General features: G+C 42.4%; 1 protein-coding gene across 2 annotated transcripts in view; it reads left to right on the forward strand.

Moving 5' to 3' along the window:
* Positions 1 to 26,916, forward strand: part of meis1b (Meis homeobox 1 b) — a 105,549-nt gene that overhangs the window by 62,392 nt on the left and 16,241 nt on the right. For both annotated transcript variants that reach the window (XR_015765531.1, XM_015001137.2), the window contains exon 9: positions 11,343 to 11,419. Coding sequence is in view for 1 of the 2 variants with exons in the window: in XM_015001137.2 (XP_014856623.1) it covers positions 11,343 to 11,419 (77 nt within the window). In the remaining variant the exon portion in view is untranslated. The remainder of the gene's footprint in view (positions 1 to 11,342; positions 11,420 to 26,916) is intronic.

Raw genomic sequence — 26,916 nt, forward strand, 5'->3', positions numbered from 1 at the left:
AATTGAATAGGAAATTAGTTTCAGAAGATGTTAACATCTCCTATTTTATTGATTGTAGAACACAAATTATAGATTATAGATTATAGAACTCCATTTTTTTCCCCAGCTGACTGAGTCGATTATATAAATCTGGTTGTAAACGTGTGTAAGGTTTTTTTTTTTGGTTGGTATGTCTTCTTTTTGTAGTCTCATACAAAATGACCAAGTTACAAAATGTAAAGCACCCTAATATATTCTAATATAATATAATATAATATAATATAATATAATATAATATAATATAATGTATAGGCCTATGTTTACCTCCCACCAGAACAGCACAGCTTCTGAGTGTGTCCCACGAGTTTGTTCAGCCATTCATCCTGTATAATAATTGTGCTAGGTGTGAAATCACATTAGCAGTAGCTGTTAGCCATTATCCACTGGAGTGTGTTTGGCAATCCAGAGGATGGGTAGATGTTTTCTGTCTGGAGTCAGCAGCTCAGTACATTTTACTTACAGCCAACTGCTACAGCTTGCCCCAGATACATTTGTTGGGTGTGTGCGCGATTGCATATGCAGTCGTGCCATTATATTATTTGTAACTGTCAGCCTCATGTCTCTTTTGTTAAGGCGGAGTTGAATGTGTGCGTGCCTTTTGTGCCTCGTTCCATGCCGGCGCTTGATAGATGCTCCGGCTCTGCTGTTGTGGTAATCAGTTTGCACGTTGGCTGAACTAATTTATCAATTCAGTTCCTCCCACTTGTATTCTCGCCCATGCGTGAACCCTCTCTCTTTCGCCTGCTCTCTTTCTCCGCCTCAGACAAAACACTCCTTTCTGAAAGACCATGCAGGCTCCCTATCTTTTATGCAAGTCTTCTGCTTCTCTGACTTCACTCACCCATTACTCCTTTCTTCCATGACTTTTTGTCATTTTTTTATTTTTCTGTAACACTCATCTGTCTTGGCTTACATTTTTGAACGATGATACTTTTGTTGTTGTTTTTTTTAAGGGACTCTAAAGACAGCAGATATTTATAGATGAACTCTTGGGATACTGTAATTTCTACTCCTGTCCTATAATTATATGATTGCCATTTTTTTAACTTAAACCACAGAAAAAGTGCGTAATATAAAGGTCAACGTCGCATGAAACACATGGCCATTGGTTGGTGGTTCGTTCACTCTTGATCAGCTGACCCAAAGAGTCATTGTGATGGGGGACAGTCACGCACACAGACCCAAACACACACAAGTATGCATGCCAATGTTTGTGCATTTTTGTGTGATTTTTGTGTACGGTTGTGTGTCCAGTGGAGTGAGGCAAATCGTAGCTAGTGAACCAAGAGGTGAACGCAGGCGGGCAATAACTCATGGTGGAGGAGTTGGACTCTCGAACTGAAAGAAGAAATATCTGAAACCCAGCACCAGGCCATCTATTTGTCTTGCTTCTCACCCTTGATTGTCTTAACGTCCTTAGAACCCAGGCTTTGGAATAGCTTTCCACTTCATCCACTTCAACATTTATTTTTCTCCGTTTGAAGCATTTTACGTTTAACAGCTGTTAGCTTTCTTCTCTTGTTACCCCGCTTGCTTCTCGAGAGCAGAACAAGGCCGAGGGTGCTGCTCACTTGTTTGTTACGACAGATTAAGTCATTGATTTGTAAAAGGGGTGCACTGATGGAGAAGGCCCGCTGCTGCACAAGATGAGGAAGGGCAGGGATGGAGCGGAATTAGGGGGAATGGAGAGAAACCGTCTGGTTTGGAAGAGAATGTGGGTACGGAGCACATCGGAGCTAATTGTCAAAGAGGTGAGTTAAATGGAGATGGAATGGAACAGAAGAGGAAAAGGTGGCAGCCAGATGGATAGTTAACAAAATGCTAAATATAGAGCAAAGTGGTGGAGTTAGAGGGAGGCAGGAGGGAGGGGTAAATGTTCTCTGATAGACCAGAGATCTTACGGAAAGACGGAGGAAGAGAGCTGGAGTACAAAAGCGTCATATTTCACTAAGAGCCTTGCATCACCTCTTTCTGTCTATTTTGTACTTGCTGCTTCAAAGAGCATAAGGCAGCAATTGTGAAATACCTTTACCTAGTTCCAGCAACTCCCCAACTCCGATTCCTTTAACCAACCCCTGCGGGGGCCAACGGTGAGTTTCTAATTAAAATGTTGGGGGCAAAAGGGTAATTATTATAATGGCATAATAATATCGCCAAGGTTATTAGAATGTTCTCCAGTCGCTAAATTGCTTCTTCTGAGAGATCGGATTTCAGTGGCATTACGTAAAGTCAGATTTCCTTGAAAGTCAGGTGAAATGAAATGAATCCCCTCCTGGCAGAGCTGCGATCTGAGATTTAGGTTCACAACTGTACGTCAAAGAGTCTAAAAAAAGCCTTTATTCTCTCATTGTGATAGCATATCCTTCAATTACTTTGACGTTTTATTCTATTAGGAAGATTGCAAAATGCCTTCGTTTTGCCTGTGTTGCGTTCAACTCCCCAGTAGTGGGGGGCTTGCGCAGTTTCTGCGCAGCCCTGTCCTACCAGCCAGTCGTACTGTTTGTGTATAACAAGAGAACATTTGTTTTTAGGCTTAAAAATCATTGCTAAAAAGCTAGCTCCAAGCATTGTTGCTCGGAGCTTGCTGGTGGTCTTAGGGGCATCCCACTGTTTTCTCTCAGCTTTCCACGGTACCTGACTGCGATGGGGCTTTGTAGATTCCTCTTACTCCCATTTAGACACCCCCTCATTCCCAGGCAGCCCCGAGGCAGCCCACCTCCAGCTGTGGCTGCTGTTCTCCGCACCGCTTGGTGCAAGTACCGATCGCTTTGGAGTGCCTCCCCCTTGCTCAAATAGGCAGTAATTACGGGCTTAAAGAGGTTTAGTGGTCCAGCAAACTACATAATCACCCCCTGAATTAGCCCCAGCTCATCAGCCTCAGTCCAATGAGCAGCAGTTACTGCTAGCACTGGCTAGCGCGCCGCACTCCCTTTTTCCTTTATTGCACAGAGGGAAGCGCAGCGGCAGGTGTTGTGCAACATCCGGCCCCCTTAATAAATTTAGCCTCCCTGGAGCTGGAGTAGGGAGGACTAATGAAGCACGCCTTCAACTCTCACTCAATGCAACCGCCAGCAAACAATACAAGATGCTTTTGTCAACCGAGCTCATTCTTTACATACCTTAGACAGCGAAACCGTCCTCTTAAACATGTTCGCGCACGCTAAAAAGCTTCCATATATAGGTTAGGAACTCACTCAGCTGTGTAGCTGTTGGATCATAACGCCCTGAAACGACAGAGCAACAGCTCCAGTGATGGCTGCCTCCCAACAGCATTCACTGAGCCCTCAGACTGTGTTGAATGATACTAATTATCTATTGTCCTCAAGCAGACGCAGGTAAATTGTCTAATCCAGTTTGTATTAAAGAGTAAATGACATACCTCTCACTCTGTGTCTATAACGCTAATAAGTAGGGCTGCAACTAACAATCATTTTAGTGATCAATTAAAGTGACGATCAATCTGCTAAAAAGTACGTTCTATAGATTTTACATCTACAGACACAAATAGGCAAACAATTCAATCCACTTCTAAATAATAAAAAAAAAAACATTTTATTACCTAAAATGCAAAATCATAGTATTCCTTTAGTAAATCTGGACCATGTAAAGCTAAAAGTTTGCCATTTGAGGACTTTTAGCTAAAACATATTTACAGAATGTTTTTGTTCATTATCTTTAATTCAAATTGTATATTTATTATTTGTACAGTTTGGCTTAATTACTGCTCTGAATACGTTTTTTGTTTTTTTTCCCCACTAAATGACCTTTTCTTACTTTATACTCCAGTTAGCGATCAATAGATTACTAAAGTAGTTGTTGACTATTTCAGTAATCTATTAATAGCGATTAATCCCCACTATGGTTTCAGTTTTACTAACAAGATTTATCTCATTCTTAAATGCACAAGAGCACCGTTCCTAAGACAGTAACTAGTAAAAGCTCATTAATAAATTAAAAGTTTAAGAACATCTGGTTTTACCTGCCATGTCTTCATTTCACAAAGAGGCCATTGAGAGATTTGACCACAAAAACATTTTTAAAGTGGGTTACTTTGCAAATTTTGTGCATATATCAAAATTTTCCCCTTAAAAGAGGATGGTGAATTATTCATGCAGGCTTTGAGCTGATTTGCCATGGACAAACACCATAAAAAAAAAAACACTTTGCACTTTTTTTTAAACATGAGCTTTTATTAGTTAGCTAAAACATTTTAGATTCAGTTTTAAGTCACACCGTCGTAGTTAGCTCCCTTTAACTCTCTCAGAAGAGCCGTTTTCCACAGTTTGATTTCGGATCGGAGCAGCTCGAATCAGAGGAAATTAGGTTAGGGGTGCTTTGTTTCTTTTCCTCTCCGGCTCTGTTGTTGTTTTGTTCAGCCTCACTCTCTATTCTTTTTGTCTTTAATCCCCCCTTTCTCTCCCAGAGCCCGCCTTGTTGCCGGGTCCCTGCTCCCTAATGAAGTCAAAGGGATGTCAGTCGCTGCCACCTACACAGAAAGGAATTTGAAATGGCGCTGCTCTCACAGAGGCAGCGTGAACAAACACGAGTGTGAAACTTCAACTGAATGAGCAGGAAAATTGGGAAATTGAAGGGGCTTGCTGTAGCTTAGACGGCGCGAGCTTACGGTTCGGAACGCCTGGTTTTAAAGTCCGCGCTCGCACTCGGGGGTTTCAGGATATTTGTTAGCGCTTTGCTTCCCCAAATATTTAAAGTAATCTCATACATGTCTGGCAGGAGCTGGGCTCCACAGTTTATATGCGTGTGCGTATGAGACAGTTTGGTATGATGCAGCCAAAAGGCCTCGGGATTAGCTGTCAGGCATTCCTGATGGACAGCTCAGTTTCCATTGAGATTTAACCGACGGACTCGGAGGATCCGGCCATGTGAGCACCAGGTTTTTTTTCCGTGGCGGGACGGTTACAGCAATTAAAAATCTTTTTGGAAGCAAAGGATGCGCTCTAATTAAAAGTTGTTTACTGTGAATCGTTCCATTTCTTTCTCTTTTTTTTTGCATCGTCGTGCCTTGTGGCCAAGACCAACCATCTGCTGGAAAAGTAGGCAGACTTAAAATATCATTGACCCATGTCTGCGATCCACAGATTGTGCAGTGTCACGGCCTCGCTTCCACGGGACACTATATTGCGACAACATATGATTTTCCTCTTTGGTATTCCCCCACCCTCCGCCCATATTTCAATGGTTGCTTTTTTATAACGCTAATGTGGCGTGTCAAGGCTTTTAACATGATGCACATAGGCTCGGGGAGCTCAGCTTTAAATAGAAGAAAATGCAATGATAACACCTAATGGCTAAGAAGGGAATGCGCAAGGGTGTAATTATACACACACTGAGATGGTGTGTTTGGAAAATGTAGTGTGCATGTTTTTAATTATATATCTGAAATGATCTGCCAGTTTTTCAGAAACCAAACTATAAAATGTGGAACTGTTTTTGCTTTAAAGATAAAAGGAGCTTTTGAAAACATCGAAGGAACCTAGAAGTGTGTCTTCTTTTTATGCATATTTTGCATGTTGCTTGTTTCCTGCTGAATTGTTCTGCTTCTTATTGCAATCAGGATGCTTGGGTCGAACTAAGCAGTTTGATTTAAGTCTGAGCAATGAATCAAATTTATGTCTTCGAATTTCAACTTGGGTTCCAAAATTCCCAAAGGCGTAGATGGATCTGCCTTTATGGACTGGGAACATTGTCACTGATGCCTGATCTGGAGCTTATTTTCCAATATCTGGATTGATACAGATATTAACAATGAAACATATAGGTTAACGTTTGTTTGTTTGTTGAGTCCTTTTGGTTCTACATTTACTTGTAAGCTATTTTGTACAGTCCTGTTTCTATTTTCATGGCCAGTAATGGTTCGGTTCTAGGTTGGACACGGGATAGGAGGACCAAAATAGGGATCCGACAGAATATTTACTTATCTCTTTGTCAGATATCCATTTCCCCATCTCCCCCTTCTACATTTCTCTCTTGCTTCCTTTCCCCCCACACCTCCTTCTGTCCATCCTACTCTTGTTCTCGTCTGAGGACGTCCTGGGAGGAAGACAATCAGACAGGGAGAGGGAGATGTTACCGAAACATGTCTTACCCACCCACACCCGCATCTGTCCGTACGGCCACGCAAAAGTTGAGCTATCACATGTGCGCGGCCGAGCTAGCCGAGCAAATGCGTCAACGCTGACCTGCAAAGCGAATTATTGTTTGGTCATAACAGACGCACGTAGCACTCTGACACATAACTCCATTTGATAAGACACAGGCAAGAGAAAGAAGAAGAAGAAGAAACAGTTCCACCCTCCCCGGCACCCAGATGCTGTGGGCCCTGCAGAGAGTGGAAATTCTCATGAAAGGAGTTGTATATTTGGAGAAGACGTATCATTAAGATAGGCTCGGGGAAGAGGGGAAGGGAGGGAAGGATGCGCAGAAACTTTCCATCTGCTCTTTTAAAGAACATGTTATTGCTTTTCGCACTGAAGGCCTTCCTTAGCTCCGTCTCTCCCTCCCTTGTCCAACCCGCCGAACCACAGCCAGAATCACTCAAAGACAATGGTGAAACCCGGCGACTCGTTGCCGGGCGAGAAACTAAATCACTGTGTTTTGTCAGATAGGAGCTAATTTGGAGGCTTAGCATTGAGGAGGACAAAAACTATTTTGTCCTCCTCAATGCTTGTTTGGCTTCCTGGCCAAGTTGCGCTCGTCACTCCGCTCTGTTTGTGTTTGCTTTTTTTTTTTTTTTAGGAAAGCTGCTACGGAAAATTAGAAGCAGGATCAGAATAAAATAAAAACCACTGAAGCACAGCTATGAATGAAATCTTATTTTGCTTCTTTGCTTCCAGTGACCCAGGCTCTTTTAACCTTTGGGATCTCAATAAATAGGCATTTTTGAAAGTCATTCAAACTCTTTCTTTGGATTATAGTTGTCATTTCGACTCATTACGTCTGACTATGGCAGCATTTTGTGTTGTGTGCTTGAAAATCTGTAAAGTGGACAAGTAGAATGGAGAACAGATAAAAAGCTGTTTTAAGTCTGTGGTTCATATTAGATTCAGCATACAGATAAAAAAAAATAAGTGTTTCTGGCAGACTTCTCCTAAATAAGACGATCTCTTTTTATTCAGTTGTGACATTTTTTGAAAAGTGATTGGTTTTGTTTGAATTCTTCAAGATGCTGGATGCGAGTGCATGTGTTGTCATTTATTCATAGTTTTGCACATTTATCTGACTTTTTACTAGGAAAGTTCAACCAAGGGCTACATCTGCCACTTGTGTCTGGAAGATTTGTATTCAGGTCAACCATTACTTTGTGCCTTGTGCTGTTTTATAAGAGATTTAAAATAAATTTTAAAAAGGAATACTTTGAAATTAGCCTGGATCTTGACAAGCAGTGAGAATAAAAATCAGCCAAAACCCAACAGAGCCTGACCTTTGCCTTCATATGTAACTCTGCTCGATTCTCATCTCCCTTCAGTGGTGCGTCTGAGTTTTCTCCCATTAAGTAGGATTTCCATGGTTGAATTTCACAGCGATCCTGTGATTTCACAACAAGGAGAAGTTGTGACCAATGACATCAATTTTCTGCACAGTTTTAGTATTGTAGTCTGCTTTTAGTTTTAGCAGTGGCAGCAGAGGATGTGAATGAAGCCGTTCAGTCCGTGTCGATCACTCTTCCAAATATTGAACTAATATTAACAGCCGCCTCATTTGGCTTGGCACGACCAACTGTTAGCTGCCTCTGGCTTACCGTTATCCAGTAACAACTGTTAGCCATTAACAGCTGTTAGCCGGTTCTGAACTGGATAATTTTTCAATGCACCAAGATTTTTTCAAATGCTGTCCCAGAATGGTACACATTTGTCCTAAAAATCCAAAGCAGGCATGTTTTCAGTGTGTTTTTGGCATTAGGGCGATTTTAGAATAAAACAAACATAAGAAACTGCAACACATTAACCTGTGTAACCTGGAGTGTAATTTTTATACTGATTGCAGAGTCCTTAAAATGCAGTTTGTGAAGTTAAAGGGGAAAAAAACAAAGGCCCTTATGATTTTACAAAAATATTATTTCTCATGAACTCTGTGTCATGCACCTTCTCATCTCGTGAGCTCACGTATTGTCACTCCCCGACCAGCCAGTTTAAAATAACTTCCTCATCGCATCGGCTTCCTTCTTTCTCTTCTCGATGTCGCTCGAAATCACGCTCACCCAACCAACCCCCATTTTCCCACTGCCTAAAATTCTGATTACATGAGTGTGACCAGTGTTGTGGATCAGGTTTTGTGTGCATGCCTAGAAGCTATGGAGAGCAGAGCATTGAGAAAGGACGTGCTTGTGCTGAGCTGTGGCCGCTGGCATGGCTGAAGCCCCTTCGGTATCACGAGGAAGACACTCCTGCCTTCAGTTCCATGACACGCAGAATGGACTCATTGATCAGGGTCAGATCTCCTTGTTGAAGAAGGGAGATTTTTTAAGACATCTTATTTTCACATGATTTGTTGACATTAATATGTCAGCAGAGAATTTATGCGATTCCTGTTCGTAAGCCAGGAGGGCACAATGCCCCGTCTTGTATTGGTAGATTTAACGGATCCTTTGTTCGCCGATGCTCCTCATTTCCACAGAGATTTGGTAAAATTAATCTTATTAGTTTTTATGACATCCTACTGACAGATAAACTGATAAATTGATATACAACCGACTTTGAAATACACCTCTGCTTTCGTAGACGTATCGCTACGTCAAAATGAGGCAGGCGGCCAAACAGCAGCGCTGTCGCGTTTTTACGCAGTAAGCGTTTTACACGCAAATTTATTTTGCGGTTCTTGCAAATCTGACATTATCTGATCAGCCTGAAACATGTCCTCGTGCACACACGTACGCAAACCTACACAATAACGGGGCATAATCTCTGCAAACACACTTCCAGAGGAGCACAGGAAAAAAAAAAAAAAAAACGGTTGATGAAGTGGACACAAATTTGGCCGGAGGCGACAATGCAATTATAACTTAGCGCATGAAATTAGCCTCCTTGTGTTTCCATTCCCCGCAACCAATCACATGGATAAGGGAATGCTGGGGGAAAGGAGAAAAAGAGTCTCCTCTCACGCTCTCTCCTCCTTGCTCAGCATTAAACACAATCCTGGTCATTATGCGCTGGAAAAACTGTAATAAAAAAAATGAAAAAGCTGGCGCCAGACTGATTTTTCTTGTCTGATTGACTATCATGAGTCCGTCGCCTTGTTAGGCACACTGCAAACACCAGCCACATGCGTGGTGTCAGTGTTGGTCACCCTAATTCGGGATGCAAGTTATAAATGCCAGCAACAGAAGTTATGCTTTTTCTTTTTTTTTGTCTTTTCTAGGCTTTTCAGTGACATTTATTGGTTTCATAAAAACAAAATGTTTGAGTAAATCAAACCCTATGGGCAGTAAAATGTTTTTTTTTTTTTTAAATTAGTGTATCTTATGTAAATGGATACACAATCATTTCCAGTGTGTTCAGACACACTGGTCGTGAAATTACTTACGCTTCGTTCACCCCTGGCTTTTCTTCATCATCCCTCCTCTTCTCTTTTTACGGCTTGCTTACGGCACAGACCCGGATTTGTCTCACTCATGAACCGGACATTGTACTGCATGAAGTCCAAGTCACCATGATGCCACACGCTCTCATGTAAATCCACATGCTCCTTCAGTGCACATCCGCCTGCTATATATATGAACAGGTGGCTCAGCGTTAACTGTTCTCAGCTGGTTCGTGGTGGTGGTGGGGGGACTCGTAAAGCCGCTTTGAAACAGGCTCAGTTTAACTGTCCAGTCGGCTACAATATGCATTAAGGTTTCCTTTTTGCATCCAAAAATAAGCCAGCAACCTAAAGTTGATTTATTTAGATCCGGTTTATGAGTCTGACCTTCCAGAGCGTTCACGAAAGATTCCGGCTGCATTTCCGTTGACTTTTAAAAAAAAAAGTGTGCAAATTGAAATTGCGTAAATAAATTTGCTTAATGGAAAAAGGTCAATTTAAAAAAAAAAAAAAAAAAAAAAAAACCTCGTGTTTTTCGATTAAAACATTTTTGCATTAGGATGAGGTGATGTTTCGTTTGTATCAAAGTTAGTGTGTTTCACATAACTGCAATGGAAACACTTTTTTGTTTCGCCTCAAACGAGTCACGCATTGAACAACCGGAAGTTACCAGGAAAGACGGAGAAGACGACAGGAACTGGGTGGAGGATGATGGCCTGGCATGTTTTTGAATGATTTATCATGTGAACAAACTCATTCACGTGATCTTGGCTGTATTTCTTATTTAATGGAAACACTGCAATTGTGAAAATGTGTGTTTTCGACCAATATTAAAGTTTTGTGCACATTTATAATGGGAACGCAGCTTCTTGGAGTGTTTCTCTGTGTGGGATTGTGAGACTGTAACAGATTTTATCACGGTAAAGGAACCCGATAGTGCTTCAACAGACAAACCCTTTAAGGTCTTTTAATATTGAAAGATTTTGTGCATTGGAATTTGGAAAAATCACAGACGCTCACTCCTAAAATCTTTATTAAAGGTATTAAGAGTTCGCTTGGATTTGTTGAACTGAAGTTATTTAACCCTTTAAAGACCTCTTAAACCGGATTAAAAGCCTCTCTGAGAAGGTATTATGTATTCCTAGGGAATCCCCTCTTCCTGTTTTAAGATGGAGGATAAAAGAAATCAAGGACCCATCCGATACTCCACAGTGAAAACGTATCAATCTTGGCAGCAGAAAAAGAGCAAACTTAACAGTTAAATCAGTGTTACAATCTATAACCAGCGGGAGTGAAGACAAAGGATTACGCGAGTGTTAACCGTCTTCGCTTGTCTTTATTCCGTTGGGTCGACGCTACATATTCTCATCTCACTGATTACATATGCAGCGGGGTGAAAGGGGGGGCGTCGATGCGAATATATTTGTGTAAGAGGCTGCCTAATTACCAGAGCTGGTTCTCCACTTCACTTAACTTTCTAATTGGCTTGCCTTTTTGGCTGCCATTAATTACAAGATTTCATATTCCATTAATGAATTGTGTGTGTGGGGGGGGGGGCAAGTAATCTGCTCATACTCACACCAACTTAGAGTATAAATCTAGATATAGACACAGCCAGTGAGACTGAACACACACGTCTCATTTCTACCTGCTCATGTGATTGTTCACATCAAGGCCCTCAACTCAGAAAACTAGAAGCTTCATTAATCAATTTGTGGTTATTATTTTTTCTTCTTCTCATGCATGTTGTCGTTCTCCTCCCTCAGCATCCCTACCCCTCAGAAGAACAGAAGAAACAGCTGGCGCAGGACACAGGACTCACCATCCTACAAGTGAACAACTGGTAAGTCGCTTCAGAGTTTACATGCAGTCGATTTTTTTGTGTTTTTTTTTCGGGGTGGGACCGCCTGGGGCTATCCTAGTTCTTAATGATTGGAATTAATGCCTCCCCTCCTCCCCTACTTTTCATCCCTCTCTTACTGAATTCCTCCTCAACCCAGATCAATCCATGTGAGGAGATATGGCCTGGAGTGGTTTTTCTCTCTCTTTTCTTTTTTTTTCTCCAAAAAGCAACTGCTTAACTCAGCCCCGACATGAGCATCCATGTAAATTAACTATCTTAAAAAAAAAAAAATCCAATAACATCATTCATTATGTGCAAGTTAGATGAGGGATGATCACTTGAAAAGTGGTAGCTTACAGGGTAATTATAGGTGTTTGGCCCGTTCATTTCAGGGTTTACGGATTCTGTTTTAGCATTACTGTAATTAACGTTCATTTTAATCTTTGGGCTTATTTAGTCTAAGTTGATTGCAATATTTAAGCAGAATGTTAAAATCTAGGATTCATTTTACTTGTAATAGCAAAAAGTACTAATTGCTTTGATTTGTTGTCCTTTTTAGCAACTTTAGTCATTTTTTAGCAGTACATGCAGCTCATGAGATATTATGTTGGGGTCACTAGATGAGATGACTCTTTTTTTTTTTTTAACTTTGGAGGACTTCTTCAGTTTGTTTTTACCAGTGTAGGTTTTACAAACTGCATTTTAATAACCAGTCTAGAATAATCTTAATGGAACTCTACAGAATACTTTGCCATGATCGTCTCGGATCTCACATGCCATGTGTACAATACGTCTGTGTCACTGCTGTAGTATTTGAACCATGACCAGCTAGTATCCTGCAGGTCGTCTGAGACACAAACCCTGCATTGACGAAAACTCACTATGGCATACCAGATGCTTGAAACTGAAAGTGAAACTGGTGGCACAACCTACTTCATGGCTTTTCTGACCACTGTAAATTTCACATCTTTCATACACAATCCATGCTGCATTAAAAGCAACAAAAAACGTTAAAGATGAGACACTTTAAAAACGTTAAAATCTGCATCAATTCCTCGTCTTTAGATTTGCTGAATGTGTGTTTTTCATTAAGACAGCAAGGCAACAGTATGAGAGCATCTTATGTATTTTAGATTGACTGATAGAATACACAAATCAGATGCTGATTTCACGCATGCCTATATGATCTTAGGATGTAGGAGTTGTTTGTATCTCTTCGGTTACCCAGTTATCTTTCTTCTTTTTTTGACTGGCTACATTAAATATTGAAACTTAAATGTTTTGAAAGTTCTGGGAACTTCTTCAGTGCTAACTGTGTTGGTACGATGGGTGTCATTAAGCCTATTTTAGGGAGCTGAAGCCTCTTTAAAATTGTTTTAAGCCCCTCTAAATAATTTGGTGTTTGTTGTTATTATTATTAGTATGTTATTTAAAAAAAAACCTGCCAACAAATTCAATATAATTTGGCCAGAATATGCCACAAATAATTCTGTTTATCTTGGCAACATTAACTAAGAAATAATTTTGTTATATTGATCAGTTGTTCAGTCATATTTTGTACTGTGAGGTTTCCATTACCCCAGAAACTAGTTTAAAAAAAAAAAAAGCAACTTCTCAGTTGTTGTTTGAAAGGTTTTCTACCTTCCTGCTCTGTTTGCTCAGATCCTGGGGGCTAAACCACCCCTTTCCTTTAAACCTAGTGACGGCCCTGGTTGCCACCCAGCCCAAAGAGGAGTTCTCATTAACGGAACATTGCATCTGAACAATTACTTTCTTTCTTACTTTGCTACAAGAGTTTTAACTCCCCATTACATCAGAACTTAAATGAGTCAATATCACAAAATCTCATAACTCCAGTATTTCAAATATTTTTGGAGCAACTTTAGCTTTTAAAGTCATCCTTGTTAACAAGGGGCCCCACTTGGAAGTCTACAGCCTGGCTGCTAACCTGCCTCTGCAAATTACCGCTCTGTGAGTGCCAACTAGGCAGCTAATTGCAAACAAGTGTGACTGGCCAGGCTCATAAAATAAGGTTGCTAACTATCCGTTTTAACCTTAGGTAACACTGTTAAAGGTAGAAAGGGGCCCTGTGTCCTCGCGCGGCCGGTCTTATCAGTGAGATAGCTATCAGCACATGCTTAGCGTTATTAGCCGTGTCTAATTAAAGGGGCTGAAGCCCGGGAAGCCGAGGCACGGCCCTGGCAGAGCGCGTTTGATCTGCGCAGCCCTTAAAATAATCCTTGAAAGCGCCTTGCGAGGTGCGGGCATAAAAACAAGTGGAGGAGAGGCGAGAAGAAAGCGATGAGCGGCCTAGCGAGAGTGAAAAATAGATGAAGAGTAAAAAAAAAAGAAGGGTGAGATAAGGACAAGAAGGAGGGGAAAAGATGAGTCCCGATAACTCCCCCATTACCAGCCGTCTAATGATGTTAACATTATTCCCAGCCATTGTTCGTTCAGTCCGAGACCTCAGAGACGTTAGATTAGGGTATGATGGATCAGTCTGTGGAGGATTATACCCAACACAAACATACACACACACACCTACACACACACACACACGCACACACGCACACACACACACACACACACACACACACACACACACACACTGCCTTCTGACCAAAGGGAATCCTGTAGAGGTTATCAAATCATGTGACGCCCCCGCCACCCAACCACCTTTAAAATCTAAGGGAGGGGATCACTTCTTACAGCTGTGGCATTGTGTGTGTGTGCAAGAGACAGATAGACTTACACAGTCACATGAACTGTAGCTTGGTCTCTTTACCTTGAGTGTGTGTTTGTTTTTTTTGTATGGGTATGGCAACAAACCCTGAAGGTTTGTGTGTGTGTCTGTGAAAGAAAAAGAGAGAGAGACAGAGAGAGGGAGAGAGCAAGGCCACCACACACACTGTGCAAATCGTAGGTGGCTAATCTTGGTTTGTGGAAGATGTCGTGTGCGAGTGTGTGTGTGTGTGTGTGAGAGAGGAACCGGGGGTGGTTAATCTAAGGGGTATTAACTGTTAAACCCTGCATGCTGGGATCCCGCTGCCCCCTCACATTTCGATATATACAAGTGTGTCTGCGTGTGTGTGTGTGGGTATTTGTCCACAGGCAGATTTCCATGCATGGTTCGGTTGTCTGAGCAAGCGAGCCGCAAGTCGCGGCTTGAAAGGACGACTGAGAATTAAAAGAAATATAAAGAAAATGAGGAGAAAGATGAAAGCAGGAAGAGAACGATTAGAAGAAGAGAGAGGTGGGGAAGAAATGGAAAAATAAAAGACGGACAATGACGGAGCGATGGAGAGAGAGGGAAAGACAGAGGGAGGTTATGTTAGGGGAACTGCCATTTCACTGGCGTGTTTTTCTGGATGGGAAGCCCCGTCATTGGGTGTCTCCATAGCAACCCCTAGTGATGTTACCTCCTGACCCACTGATTTAGTGAAGTCAATTTCCCTAGATGTGATTCTGTTTGTCAGCGGCTATTGGAAAAACACACTCGTTCGCACGTAGACGTGATCAAATTCAGACGCGCACACACACATGCACACACACACACACATGCACGGCGCGCAATCGTGTTCAGTTTCCAACTTCAGAGGGCACGCAGCGCTTAGCGGGAGTGTGGCTCGGAGTTGCGCGAAAGTCATTTGAGTTTAATTCGTGTCAAACGACCACAGACGCGCGGCGGGGTCATCCGTATTTATGTCGTCCCGGCAGAGGAGGGTTTGAAGATGAAAAGCGTACGGCCGCGCTCACGGACGGAAACGCACGCCCCCGTCACATGGTACAGCGACACAACGCCGGCGAACACGCACACTCTCGCGCGGGATTTCTTCATCGTCATGTGCCTCATCACACAGCGTCTGCTGCACACTCGTGCAACTCTCTCCTCTTGCTCTTTTCTCTCACGCACCGCGGATGTGTTAACACACATGTCTCCGTGCATTATTGATGAGCGGGCACGTGGTGGGGCTCGGCGAGATTAAATAAAAATGCTAAAGGCCGGCAAGGGGGCGCAGATCACTCATGAATTATTGGCAGAAGTACGCTGCACCAGGGAATCTCAATTTGAATGGAGAGAGATTCATGCAGAGTAGAAAGAGAGTTGAAACGAAGGAAGGCCTGAATGGAGACGCACACACACACTGGCAAGGAAAGTTACACATACACTTAGTGGACAGGGGCACTGTCCAAGCACAAATGACCCTTAGACCTACGTGGACACATGCAAGAACTCATTGATTTTTTATTATTATGTAACAAGATTTTGAGCTTTCCTATGAGATGATGAATGTGGCATCAGTGAAAAATCCTTAATGATTAGAAGAAGATACTTAGTGATGCTTCAAGGTCTTTGAGCAGTAGATTACAATGTCATCAGTATACAAACTTATAAACCCCTCAGCGAGTTCCAGTGAGTCTGGAGTACACTTAACTGTCAGATGCGTACAATAAACATGCAAAAGTATTCATGTCCATGACTTCTTGAGTCAAGATTCAGCACAAATACTGTCAGTCAGGAGACAAAACGGGGGAAAGTCATTTATTCTGACTGACTGAAGGCAAAAACAAACATTTTCCCAAATAATTTTCTCATACAATATAAAGTTTATGAAACTTTAACAAATACTGACGTTAAAACATTTTCATTTTTCATTCAGTGAAGTTACTCACAGTGGGTCGAGTATCCAGACATTGTACTCAAGAAAAAGCAGCCATACTTCATAGCAAAATTACCCAATTAAAAGTACATTTTTCTCCAAAACCTGCTCTAGTAAGTGCAACTGAGTTGATGTAAGTGGTTACTACCCACCTCTGGCCATTGATCACACCTCCACCGGGGAGAAAAAGTCGTCATCACAACGAACCACAAGCAGCTCGGGCTCATGAAGATAAGCTATCGTGAGAATGTGCACATTTGTGTGGGAGATAAAACTAATGCTGACCTGTACAGACTCGGGTGTATCTGCATGCGTATCTCTCTGCAGCCACTTTATCAAAGTGTTTTTAGAACAACACAACACAATTATGCAGCACTAAATACAGGCAGCAGCTAAAAGCTCAATGTGCATCATATAAAACGTCTCTCTGTGGCAGCAGTCAGTATCTCTGCGCTAAGTTCTCCTAACGCTCCGGTGATGTAAAAATCGATGGGCAGGTCATCAGGTTTCCCTTGTTGGCTGCCCCTCTCCTTCCTGCTTGCAATTTAATAATACCCCTTTAAAGGCAGTGTTTAAGCCCCGCCGAGCAATTGTTTTGTCAATAAGACCTCCTTTTACGAACGTCTTAAAAGCCTGGACAGAGAGAGAGGGAGAGAGTTTGGAGGGAGAGTATTGAGAAGGAGCTGGCTGGACGAACGGTGATGCTGGCGAAGAGGGCGTGGTGAGGAGCGAGGGCATCTGCTGCTTATCGGGTTTCTGAAAGCATGGCTCGACACAAAACAGAGCCGACCGGGGGAGGCAGAGCAACAGAACAGACACAGATAAAGGAGGAGGAAACAAGAATGTGGAAAATTTGAGTTTACTTCTTCTAAAAATGAACATGGGAACCCACTAAAAACCTTCCAGTGTGGCTTTATTGGTTCGATTGTAATCTGGAGGTGTCATCTTTGAGATTCTAGTAGTAGAATCTTGTCAAAAAAAAATTGAGTAATGGTGACTTTCGAGTACAAGCTGTAAGTTTGAGTTCGGAAGTAAAGAAATTAATTTTGAAAATGTAACATTCATCATTCGCTAAGCAGAAGAGAAAAGTTTTATTCTTATTTGAATGTCTGAAGGCAGAAAGTGTTTAGATTTCATTTTATGCTTAACAAACCACCTGATGTGTCACTTCTGCTATATAATGCTCAGTACATTAAAAGATGTTTAGAAAAAGTTGGTGAAAGGAGTTCCAAGTTTTTGAAAAAGACTACATTTATGGAAGGAAACCTATTTATCAATTTATTTTTTAAAACTTATATCAATACTTTGTTTGTAAACCCCATGAAAATGCATATCATCACCTTCCTAAAATAATGGCTTGAGTGAAAATCACAACCTCTTTCTTTCCAAAACATGTTTAAGTAAAAAAAGAAAAAAAAAAAAAACACTTTTGGCAAAAACTCTGACACCTGCTATTATTTTAGGAAGTTGACGAATTACAACTGTACGTATGCCTGCAGACATGTATAAATACAGAAAGTGTTTTGATTTTCTCTTTTTCTCTCTCCTGATAAACACTCTCAGTATCTGATATTTTATGTGATTACTATATAATACTCAGAATATCAAACCATGTTGAGAAAAAGAACAAAAAGTTGGTAAAAGGAGTTTCGATTCACTCCTCTTTTTTGAAAAAGACCAATTTTATGGAAGGAAACCGATTCATCTGCTCATATTTAACACTTATATCAATACTTTGATTGTAAACCCTATAAAAAAACGCATATACTGCTGGGCTTATGGATGTTCAGATTCCTCCTTACAGACTTCTTGTCATTGTGTTGCCAAGTACGTTTGGTTTTTGCCTTCAATATTAAATTATTAAAATAATCAGATTTACTGATTAAATCAGGCAGGAGCTCATAAACTATCCCAAGTCTGAGTGCTGTTGCTGCGGATAGCCTACAGTGCCGGTTATTGCCATAAAAAAAACTAAATAATCCAGGTCCAAGTGGTAAATAATGAAACAGTCAAATGTAGGAGAAAGAGAGGAAAACAGGTACAGTGAGACGAGTCGTGAGGCTCAGTGTGTTGACAGGCCAGAGAAAGGTAGATGCTGGAACTTGTTCACAGAAACTCTTCTAAGGTGTGTGTGTGTGTGTGTGTGTGTGTGTGTGTGTGTGTGTGTGTGTGTGTGTGTGTGTGTGTGTGTGTGCATGTAGGCGTGCATGCGTGTGTGTGTGTGTTTTAGAATTAGCAGGCCAAGTTTCAACCCATGCCCTGAAGCCTGTTTCGTACACTGCAGCTCCGTCAGGTTGCTTCACTCTGAAACTCTCTGACATTACAGCAGACACACACACACACACACACACACACACACACACACACACACACACACACACACACACACACACACACACACACACACACACACACACTTCAGATATGACCTCACCCTCAGTTTTCCAGTGCAGGCTTAAGGTGCATGAACAATTTCAAAAACAATATTGGAATCTCTCAGTTGCTAGCAATAGCCCTTTACGGGAATCTTCGGCCTGTGCCGACACAACTCAATCTTTACTGTATTATGTCAACAGAAATCCACGTGGTTGGTGTGTCGGTGCACAACCTTACACACACACACACATGCAAAAGATGCACCCACTCCACTGAACGCCACCCCCCCCTCCTCCTCCTCCTCCTCCTCTTTCTTCCCCTCTCCTCCCCGTGTTTCTCTTACATCACAGCACGCCGCCTGAGGCCAAACCTGCATTTCTCTTCATTTGCCCCTCGCTCTGTCTTTTTTTTTTTTTTTATTCCCTCTTCTTTTCTTCCCACTCCTCTCCTTTGCTTTTCAACCTCCTTTTATAGTGGGGAAGGGTGGGAGGCGGGGTAGTTCCAAAACATGAAAGGGTGACAGAATGTGAATGCCACGGTCTGTGTGGAAACCCACCCGGTCGCCGTCGTACTCTCCGCCGTCCGTCGGCCGGGCGTTCTCACGTTGACGTTTGCTGTGAAAAAGGAATCAGCGGGACACACGGCAAAGTGTTTTGTAGCAACAAAGAAAAGACAAAAACTGGATGAAGAGATTACTTTCATTTTCTGCTAATGAATTTCGGGTGTTTTCCGACATGAAGACCTTGTTTCTGGTGAAATGAGGCCCCTCCAAGCCTCCGCTTAAACTACTGTGTCAGAATCTTATTTGCTGCTACTGTAAAAAAAAAAAAAAAAAAAGTCATAATATGACGCTTGGGCCGTGTTGATTTTTCAATAAAACATTGCTGAGTTTGCACGGCCCATGCCAAGCTAGTGAGCATGTGGGGGAAAAAAATAACGATAAATTTTTTTGTGTCGGTCTGCTGACGGCGGATATTTGCTGCCCAAAAGAAGAAAAAAAAAAAAGAGCTACCTTCACTTGTTTCTGAGCAGCAGTGAGGATCCCCCATGGTGAAAGCTGCTGCGAGCTGCTGGGGGAAGTGACACGCGCAGTGGCAGGATATGACACGGGCAGTATGGAGTGGGATTTAGGTCACCCAGTCCGTTTGCAGCAGTGCCCGTCGCAAGCCCCGTCAGCAATACAGCCTGTGTGTGTGGAGCTGCTGCTCTACACAGACATTCTTTTTTTTTTTTCTATTTGGAAACCGAAGAAGCGTGTAACAGATTCATTTTGTAACTAAGCGTATTTATATTTATAGTTAACAACCTCTCACACTGTAAATAAGGTGATACATATGTAATACTCACCCCTAAAGTAGCTCAAACGGAATAGAGCTCCACACGCATTCTCAGAGTGTGATGCGCATTCACGGTGGGAGCCACACAAACAGTTCGATCCAAGCCCGAAGGCTAGAGGACACAGGCTGGGTCCGCTGCGGTCGGGGAGCGGACAGCAGTGCTTGTTTCTGACCAGCACCAGGCCTCCAGCCATCCCTTTCTCTCTCCAGTATTGATGGACAAAGGTGGCTGAGTTCAACAGTGGCACAATGTGCCAGAAGTGAAGCAGGGACAAAGATGAAGGCTGAATCCTATTCGGTTGTGTTAAGCCCAGACTTAGTTTGGGACTTTGCTTTTAGCTCTTATTTTGAAGCAACAAAGGATAAGCAGGAAACCAGACATTGGTTAGGGTAATTTTCATGCTTCTAGTTAAGTTCTTTGCATAGTGAAATTCTCTTAAAGCCTCTAAAATAGTGTTTCTCAACTCCAGTCCTCACCGCCCCCCTGCTCTGCATGTTTTAGATGTGCCTCTATTCCAGACCAGCTGATTCAAATGATTGCATGACCATCAAATACTGCAGAAGCCTGTTAATCACCCAGAGATACAATTCAGGTGTGTGGCAGAAGGGAAATACCTAAAACATGCAGGACAGGGGGGCGGTGAGGACCAGGGTTGAGAAACACTGCTCTAAAACATTCCCAACCTATTCCCATCTACCCTACTTTAGCCTCCCTATACAAACCCATTTTGCCACCTTTTCCATATCCTGCCCTTCATTCCTTACCCTTTTCTGTTTTAGATTGCCCTCTCTATCCTACCTTATCCTGCCTAATTTTGATTTCTCTATCCTACCCTACTTTATCTTCCATACTCTCCCCTACTTTAGCCTCCTTTTTTGACCCTACTTTGCCCTCCCTGCTCTACATTTCTCACCCTACCCTATTATATTCCACTTTACTCTCCCCACCCTACTCTATGCTGCGCCTCCCTCCTTATTCTACCATTCTTTACTCTTCCTACATAATTCAGTGCCATTTTGCCGTCCTAATGGCGAGGGGAGTAAATTTGATTCACTCAGAAAGAGGAGCTGGGGTCAGATTTGACCACTGCATCTCCTTTCAAATGTCTAAATCTCTCTTTATCCTTTTTTTTTTTTTTGTTATCATCGTTATCTTTGCGCCTGACTGAGTTTCATGCCACTCTCACTGTCTGTGTTTCCAAATTCCTTCTTTTGGCATGTCCCATTCAGATGTCAGCAGTGGCTGCAGAACCAGCTCTGTGAGAGTCGCTGAGTTCATGTGTGGTTTTCAAGTGGCAAATATTTCCTCTATTTGACTCTGTGAGGCACCTGGTTGCCATGGACACGCACATAAACAGACCGAGCTCCTCTCCAGTCCGTACGCCGCTTGCAGTGTGTGTGTGAGCGGCTTTGCCGGCCTGAAGCTCCACTCTGTAAAACCAGTTTTAGTGGTGGATTCATGGCCCCTTTAATGGACACTGGGCTCTTTAGGTAGTGGAGCAACAGGGACACTGTCTGTGCATGCTCGCATTTTATGTGGGAGAAGCAAATGGAGATTAAGCGACCCCGTGTCTGTTTGCGGTCCAAAGCTCCAGTTGAACTTCACACAGTTTCTCCTGAGTCCCCCCCCCACCTCACCTCCATATGTGACCCTGTTAATCCACCTCATGTTTTTAGAAGCTGGAACCGAAAAAGCCCCTTCCATGTACTCGCCGGGTTTGTGTGTGTCAGTGTCCGTGGGTGTGTCGCCACATAGCTGCGAATGCGTTTGGAGATGGTTCAGGACATATTCGCCTGCCAATAAAGCCTTGTAAGTTGCGCTGACTCCAAACACAGGCCTCTTGTCTCATAACATATTAGGTGCAGTCTCGCAGCGCTCCGTCTTTGTCTTCTGACTCCTAAATGACCTCACTCTACATGAACCTCTCGAGCGTTTCTCCGTCCATATGGTTTCAAACCTCCGGGCGTGTGTTTTTGCATCCTTCACAGCCTAATGCAGAGGTAATGAGCACTTGGCTGCACTTTTTTTTTTTTTTCCCGCAGAGAACTGATGCAAACTGACGCTTTCTATAGGCGGCGGGCAGGACAGCAGACTGAGTAATGCGTTGCATGTTTTGTGTAGGAGTCTCAGATGTTTGATCTCTAGCGCTGTACGGTTTGTTATAAAACCCACACGTATAATTTCAAATCCTTAAAGCACGGAATTTTATTGAGGGACGTAAAGGCAAAGGGGGCCAAATACAACTCCACAGTTATTACTAGTTGTAAACAAATCCTGAAAAGCAAATTTGATCAAACTTCCCCTACAATTATCTACTGCTTTGAGTTGATCTCATGCATAAAATCCAAATGAGCTCCATTAGGTTTGTGATTGGCTGTGAATACTTTAGCAAGGCGCTGCGATTGGTCCAAAAAGTTCTGAGGGGAGAAGAAAGAAAAAAAAAAGTGAGAATGAGGAAAACTTTCCAACAAGCAAGAGCACGCAGCCGCGTTGTTCGTCTGTAACAAGGCATGTAGGTGTTTGTACTTGCTGAAAGCTGTGCAGACAAATTAGGGACGGTGCGTAATCTTTTGACTCAGTGCTAAATATGGTTTGCTAATGAATAGTTGCAGCTTTCTTTTTTTTTCTCTCCCTCTACCAAATCCGCATCTAAGCTGAAAGCTTAAAATTCCTCAAAACCAGTGGTTCTTATCTTGCGCTCAGGTTTTCCACAAATGCCCCCAGGACGCTCAGCCAAGGTGGGCACGGTTTGATTGATACAGACTGGGGAAGAAAACGTATTCATTAGCCGATAATGCATTTTGTTTTCACACATTTCCAAGGGTGGCGGGGGGTTAAGTTGAGATAAGGAAATGCAGGTAGGCATCATTTTTAGGAGGTTTTACTGCACAGGAAAACAACAGCAGGAAGAACATCTACGCTTACGCCAAGGCAAAGAGATCCACATATAAAAATAAGCTGTGAAACATGCAAAGGGGCCCAGTGAAAGTTTTGTTGAGTCACCTTTGGCTCCAATCATAACTTGGAGTACGGCTCCACCAGCTCTCTACATCTTTGTCTTTTAAAAATAAAGCTTTTTCCAGTTTTTCACAGTTAATTTAGGTCTGGGCTTTCGCTGGGCAGTCCAAACTTTGCTTTGACCTAAACTATTGGATTGTAATTCTGACTTTATGTTTACATCTAACATTCTGTTAGAAGGTGAACCTCTGCAGGATTTGACAGTTTTCACTACTTTTTCTTTTTCAGAAATGCTCTAGATTTAGATCTACTGATTTTCCTACCAGCTCCCATTATGGCACAATGCTGCCACCACCGTGTTTCACCGCGATGGTGTGTTGGCGTTCCTCGACAAAAATTGTTTTGTGCATCTGTACTGAGGGTGTTTGCTAATTGAGAGACTTCTGAGAGACTTCTTAAAGGAATTTCTTCCTTTAAGAAGAAATTCTTAAAGGAAGAATTTCCTTTAAGAAATTCTTCCTTAAAATAAAATAAGAAAATAAAATCTTTCTTGATTTTATTTTGGGGTAGCGTAATAAAAGAGTTGGAACATATAGGCAGCCCACACTAGAAAAGGAAAGCATTTTCAGTCCACTTTACAAGAATAGAATAGAATAGAAACAGCCTTTATTCATGTGTAACAAATCTGGAACAAACTTCCAGAAAACTGCTAAACAGTCGAAACACCGAGTTCTTTTAAATCGAACCTAAAAACTGATCTGTTTAGAGTTGCTTTCGACCCGCAATTAATCAACATACTTGAAGTGCGTTGATGATTTTTATGATGGCACACAACAAAATCCAATGTTGGTCGTGTTTGTCAGCATTTGTGCTGTATGATGTTTTATATGATGTAAAGTGCTTTGAACTGCCTTGATGCTGAAATGCACAACACAAATCAACTTGATTAAACAGCAGCAACAGATATAAAGGTTCACACAAAAAGTTCTTAGTGTTAAAAACAATATTTAAAAAATACCCAACAAAATACTGTGCAGTTATTAAACATATAAATATTGGATGTGTAACCAAGTTGAGTCGCTTTTCCAAAAAATGTACATAACTTGTATTGAACATCGAAAAAGACAGACTGTTTACAACACAGGATATCGGTGCAGAGTTTACTACTTTGCTCTAGTCTGTCATGCAAAAACCCAGTAATGTGGAAAAGTTCAAGAAGTGTGAATACTCCAACGAGGCGCGCATAAACAACATAAATTCACTCTCGCTTGTAAAGTAAACAAGTAAATCCCAGATCCTTGTTTCCACTTGTGTTTATCCTTCGTGTTCGCTTGGACGGGGACGTTCGGCTTTGTGCAGGCGGTCGATGTCAGTTAACATAAACTAATCTGGTTCATTCAGCAGGACGAGGGAGTGCTGCTGCGAAGGGAGGATCAAGCCGACTTGTCAGCCGGGGAGAGAAACTCATAACTGCACTTCCATCACACGCCCACAAGCAAGCATGCCTCCAAACTTCCACAAAATGCATGCAGCTTTTCTACAAAATCATGTTAGGCCTACAGTCAGGGCCACGATTTATTATTAGCGCGACTGTGCCACCGGCGTGTGGAGGAAGGATACGGGGGCCGGGGCGTTAATTGTGGTTTTGAGGCAGACAATTGATGCTAGGAAGCGCAGTGACAACCTGATGATAAGTACACGGCTACCCGTCAGAGCTTGCTTTTTTTCCCTTTGTTGCATATTAAATCAAACTGATTGGCAGGTAGGAGGAATGTGTGTGTGTGTGTGTGTGTGTGTGCGTGTGTGTGTGTGTGTGGGGGGGTGTGTGTGTGTGTGTGTGTGTGTGTGCGTGCGTGCGTGTGTGTGTGTGTGTGTGTGTGGTTGCAGAGTTATTTTAAGCGGCTCTCGGATATGAATATGCATGTCAGACTCTGTTGGCGCGCGCCGAAATGTGCCGACTGCTTCAGAATGAATGGAGCCGATCCTGAAATATCCAGCTGTGCTGCAAAACTTGGGGAGTTTGTGCAGGCCGCATGAATGTGCAGAAATTGTCTCAGGTTACTAACTGGTGAGTGAGCGCCGAGGACGCAGCGCTCGTCTCGTGTGTGTGTGCGCGCGCGCGTGTGTGTGTTTGTGTGTTTCTGTCTCGTCTTACTGGCGTAATAGCCGGTTGTGGGCTCAGGAGACGTGTGACGACGTGCGCCGCAGATCCCGAGGAACTGCACTTGAATTTAAATCAATGAGCTCGCAGAGTAACCTTTTGTGTATCCAATCTGCATCTTTCCAATGCTCGTTATTAAATTATCCCCTAATTGGTCACGCAACAAAGGCAGCTGATGAAAAAGACAATTTCTTGCTTTTAATTGGGCATTTCACGTGCGCTTCGCGTACACCTGTGTGCAGCTGACTCGACTCGGTATGTCTGTGAATCTTTGTGTGTGTGTGTGTGTGTGTGTGTGTGTGTGTGTGTGTGTGTAATCAGAATGGGACATTAGCAAGGGCTTGGCAGACGCCGTCGCAATCAGTTCCACTCTTCCCAGTGAAGGAGGGAGAAAAGGTTGGTGAATTAATCATTACATTAGAAGTGTTCGGTCCTCATAACTCTTGAACTTTTGCACATTTTGTCACACCACAACCTCAACCTTCAATGTAGTTTATCAGAGTAACACATAATTGTGAAGTGGAATAAAAATGATGCGTTATTTTTAAAGATTAAAACCCTAACTGTCATTCATGTAAGTGTTTTTGGGATGGCAGCTAAGGGGGGTTTAAAGATCTGAAAAGTGTGGCGTGTATTTGTTGTTGAAACCCTTTTGCTCTGATGCCGATAAAAAATAGCATTCCAAATCCACCTGATTTGTCTAAACCAATGAAGGGGAAGAGAAAATTAAAAAAAACTTTCAATGTCCTAAACACGGTGGTGGCAGCATCATGCTGTGTGGAAGGCGTCCTTTGGCAAAGACAAGGAAGGTAATCAGATGGTTACGCTTTAAAACAAGATGCCCAACTAAACGCTCCTTGCAAACAAACAATTTTCAAATATCAGTCTGTAGATGTACATATCTTGAAAACCATACGTTTGTTTTCACACGAGTAGTCTGCATCACATTCCATCAACAAGACAGTTCAAAGTACTTTACATCATAAAAACATAATACAATCACCGATTATGAAACAAGTAATTAACATATTTTGTCAAATGTCATTATCAAAACCATCAGTACACATCAAGTATGTCAAACAATGTTCCAGATACTACTAATCAAAGGAAACTGAACTGATTTAAAGGAACTCTGTGTTTCAGCTGTTTTGCAGTTTTCCTGATGTGTGTTCCAGATTTGTGGTGCATAGAAGCTGAATGCTGCTCCTCTGTGTTTGGTTCTGGTTCTGGACATGCAGAGCAGAACCGGTACTCGAAGACCTGAGAGGTCTGGAAGGTTGCTACGACAACGGTAGATCTTTAATGTATTGTGGTAATGAGCCATTCAGTGATTTATAAACTAACAGAAGTCATTTGAGGCCTCTGAGCTACATGAAGCCAGAGGAAGGACTTCAGATTTGGGGTGATGTTTTCTATCCTCCTGGTTCTAGTGAGAACACGATCAGCAGGGTTCTGACTGACCTGTTGCAGTAATGAACAGTGTGAACCACTTTAGTTTGATCTGTTCCATAAACGGATGAAAATGCAGGGGGATTTTTTTACCATGAGTGAATGTGAAAAAGTTAAAGCGGCATGAATACTTTTACAAACCCTTTGTGTATAACGTTGGATACAGACACAATAAATCCAACCCAGTCTCTCAACCCAGAACCAGAACCAGAACCAGTGGTTCTGGTTCTGGTTCTGGCATCTGGTTGGCATGTTTTTGGATCCACTGTTCCGTCGGTTCATTCGTATGTCAAACATATGCGTCCCTGGTTGGACTCCAACTCCTGACCTCTGACGGCGATCAGAGTGTGATGGATTCCCCGACCTTCGCAAGTCGTCTTCCCTCTTCCGTGTTTTTTTTTTTTTTAACCCAACTTTATGCGTACCGCCAGCGGCGGCGTGTCACGCCAAAATAGCCCGGCCATTGTCGCCCAGTCGCCGGGCCGGATAGTGAAGCTCATTGTGTTGGATGGGAGGCCGGGGAGTGAGCAGGCCATAAACACCGGCCCTGTAGG

Source organism: Poecilia mexicana, unplaced genomic scaffold (assembly GCF_051168715.1).
Source record: "Poecilia mexicana isolate PSO_F unplaced genomic scaffold, ASM5116871v1 scaffold_15, whole genome shotgun sequence".
NCBI classification, from domain to species: Eukaryota; Metazoa; Chordata; class Actinopteri; order Cyprinodontiformes; family Poeciliidae; genus Poecilia; species Poecilia mexicana.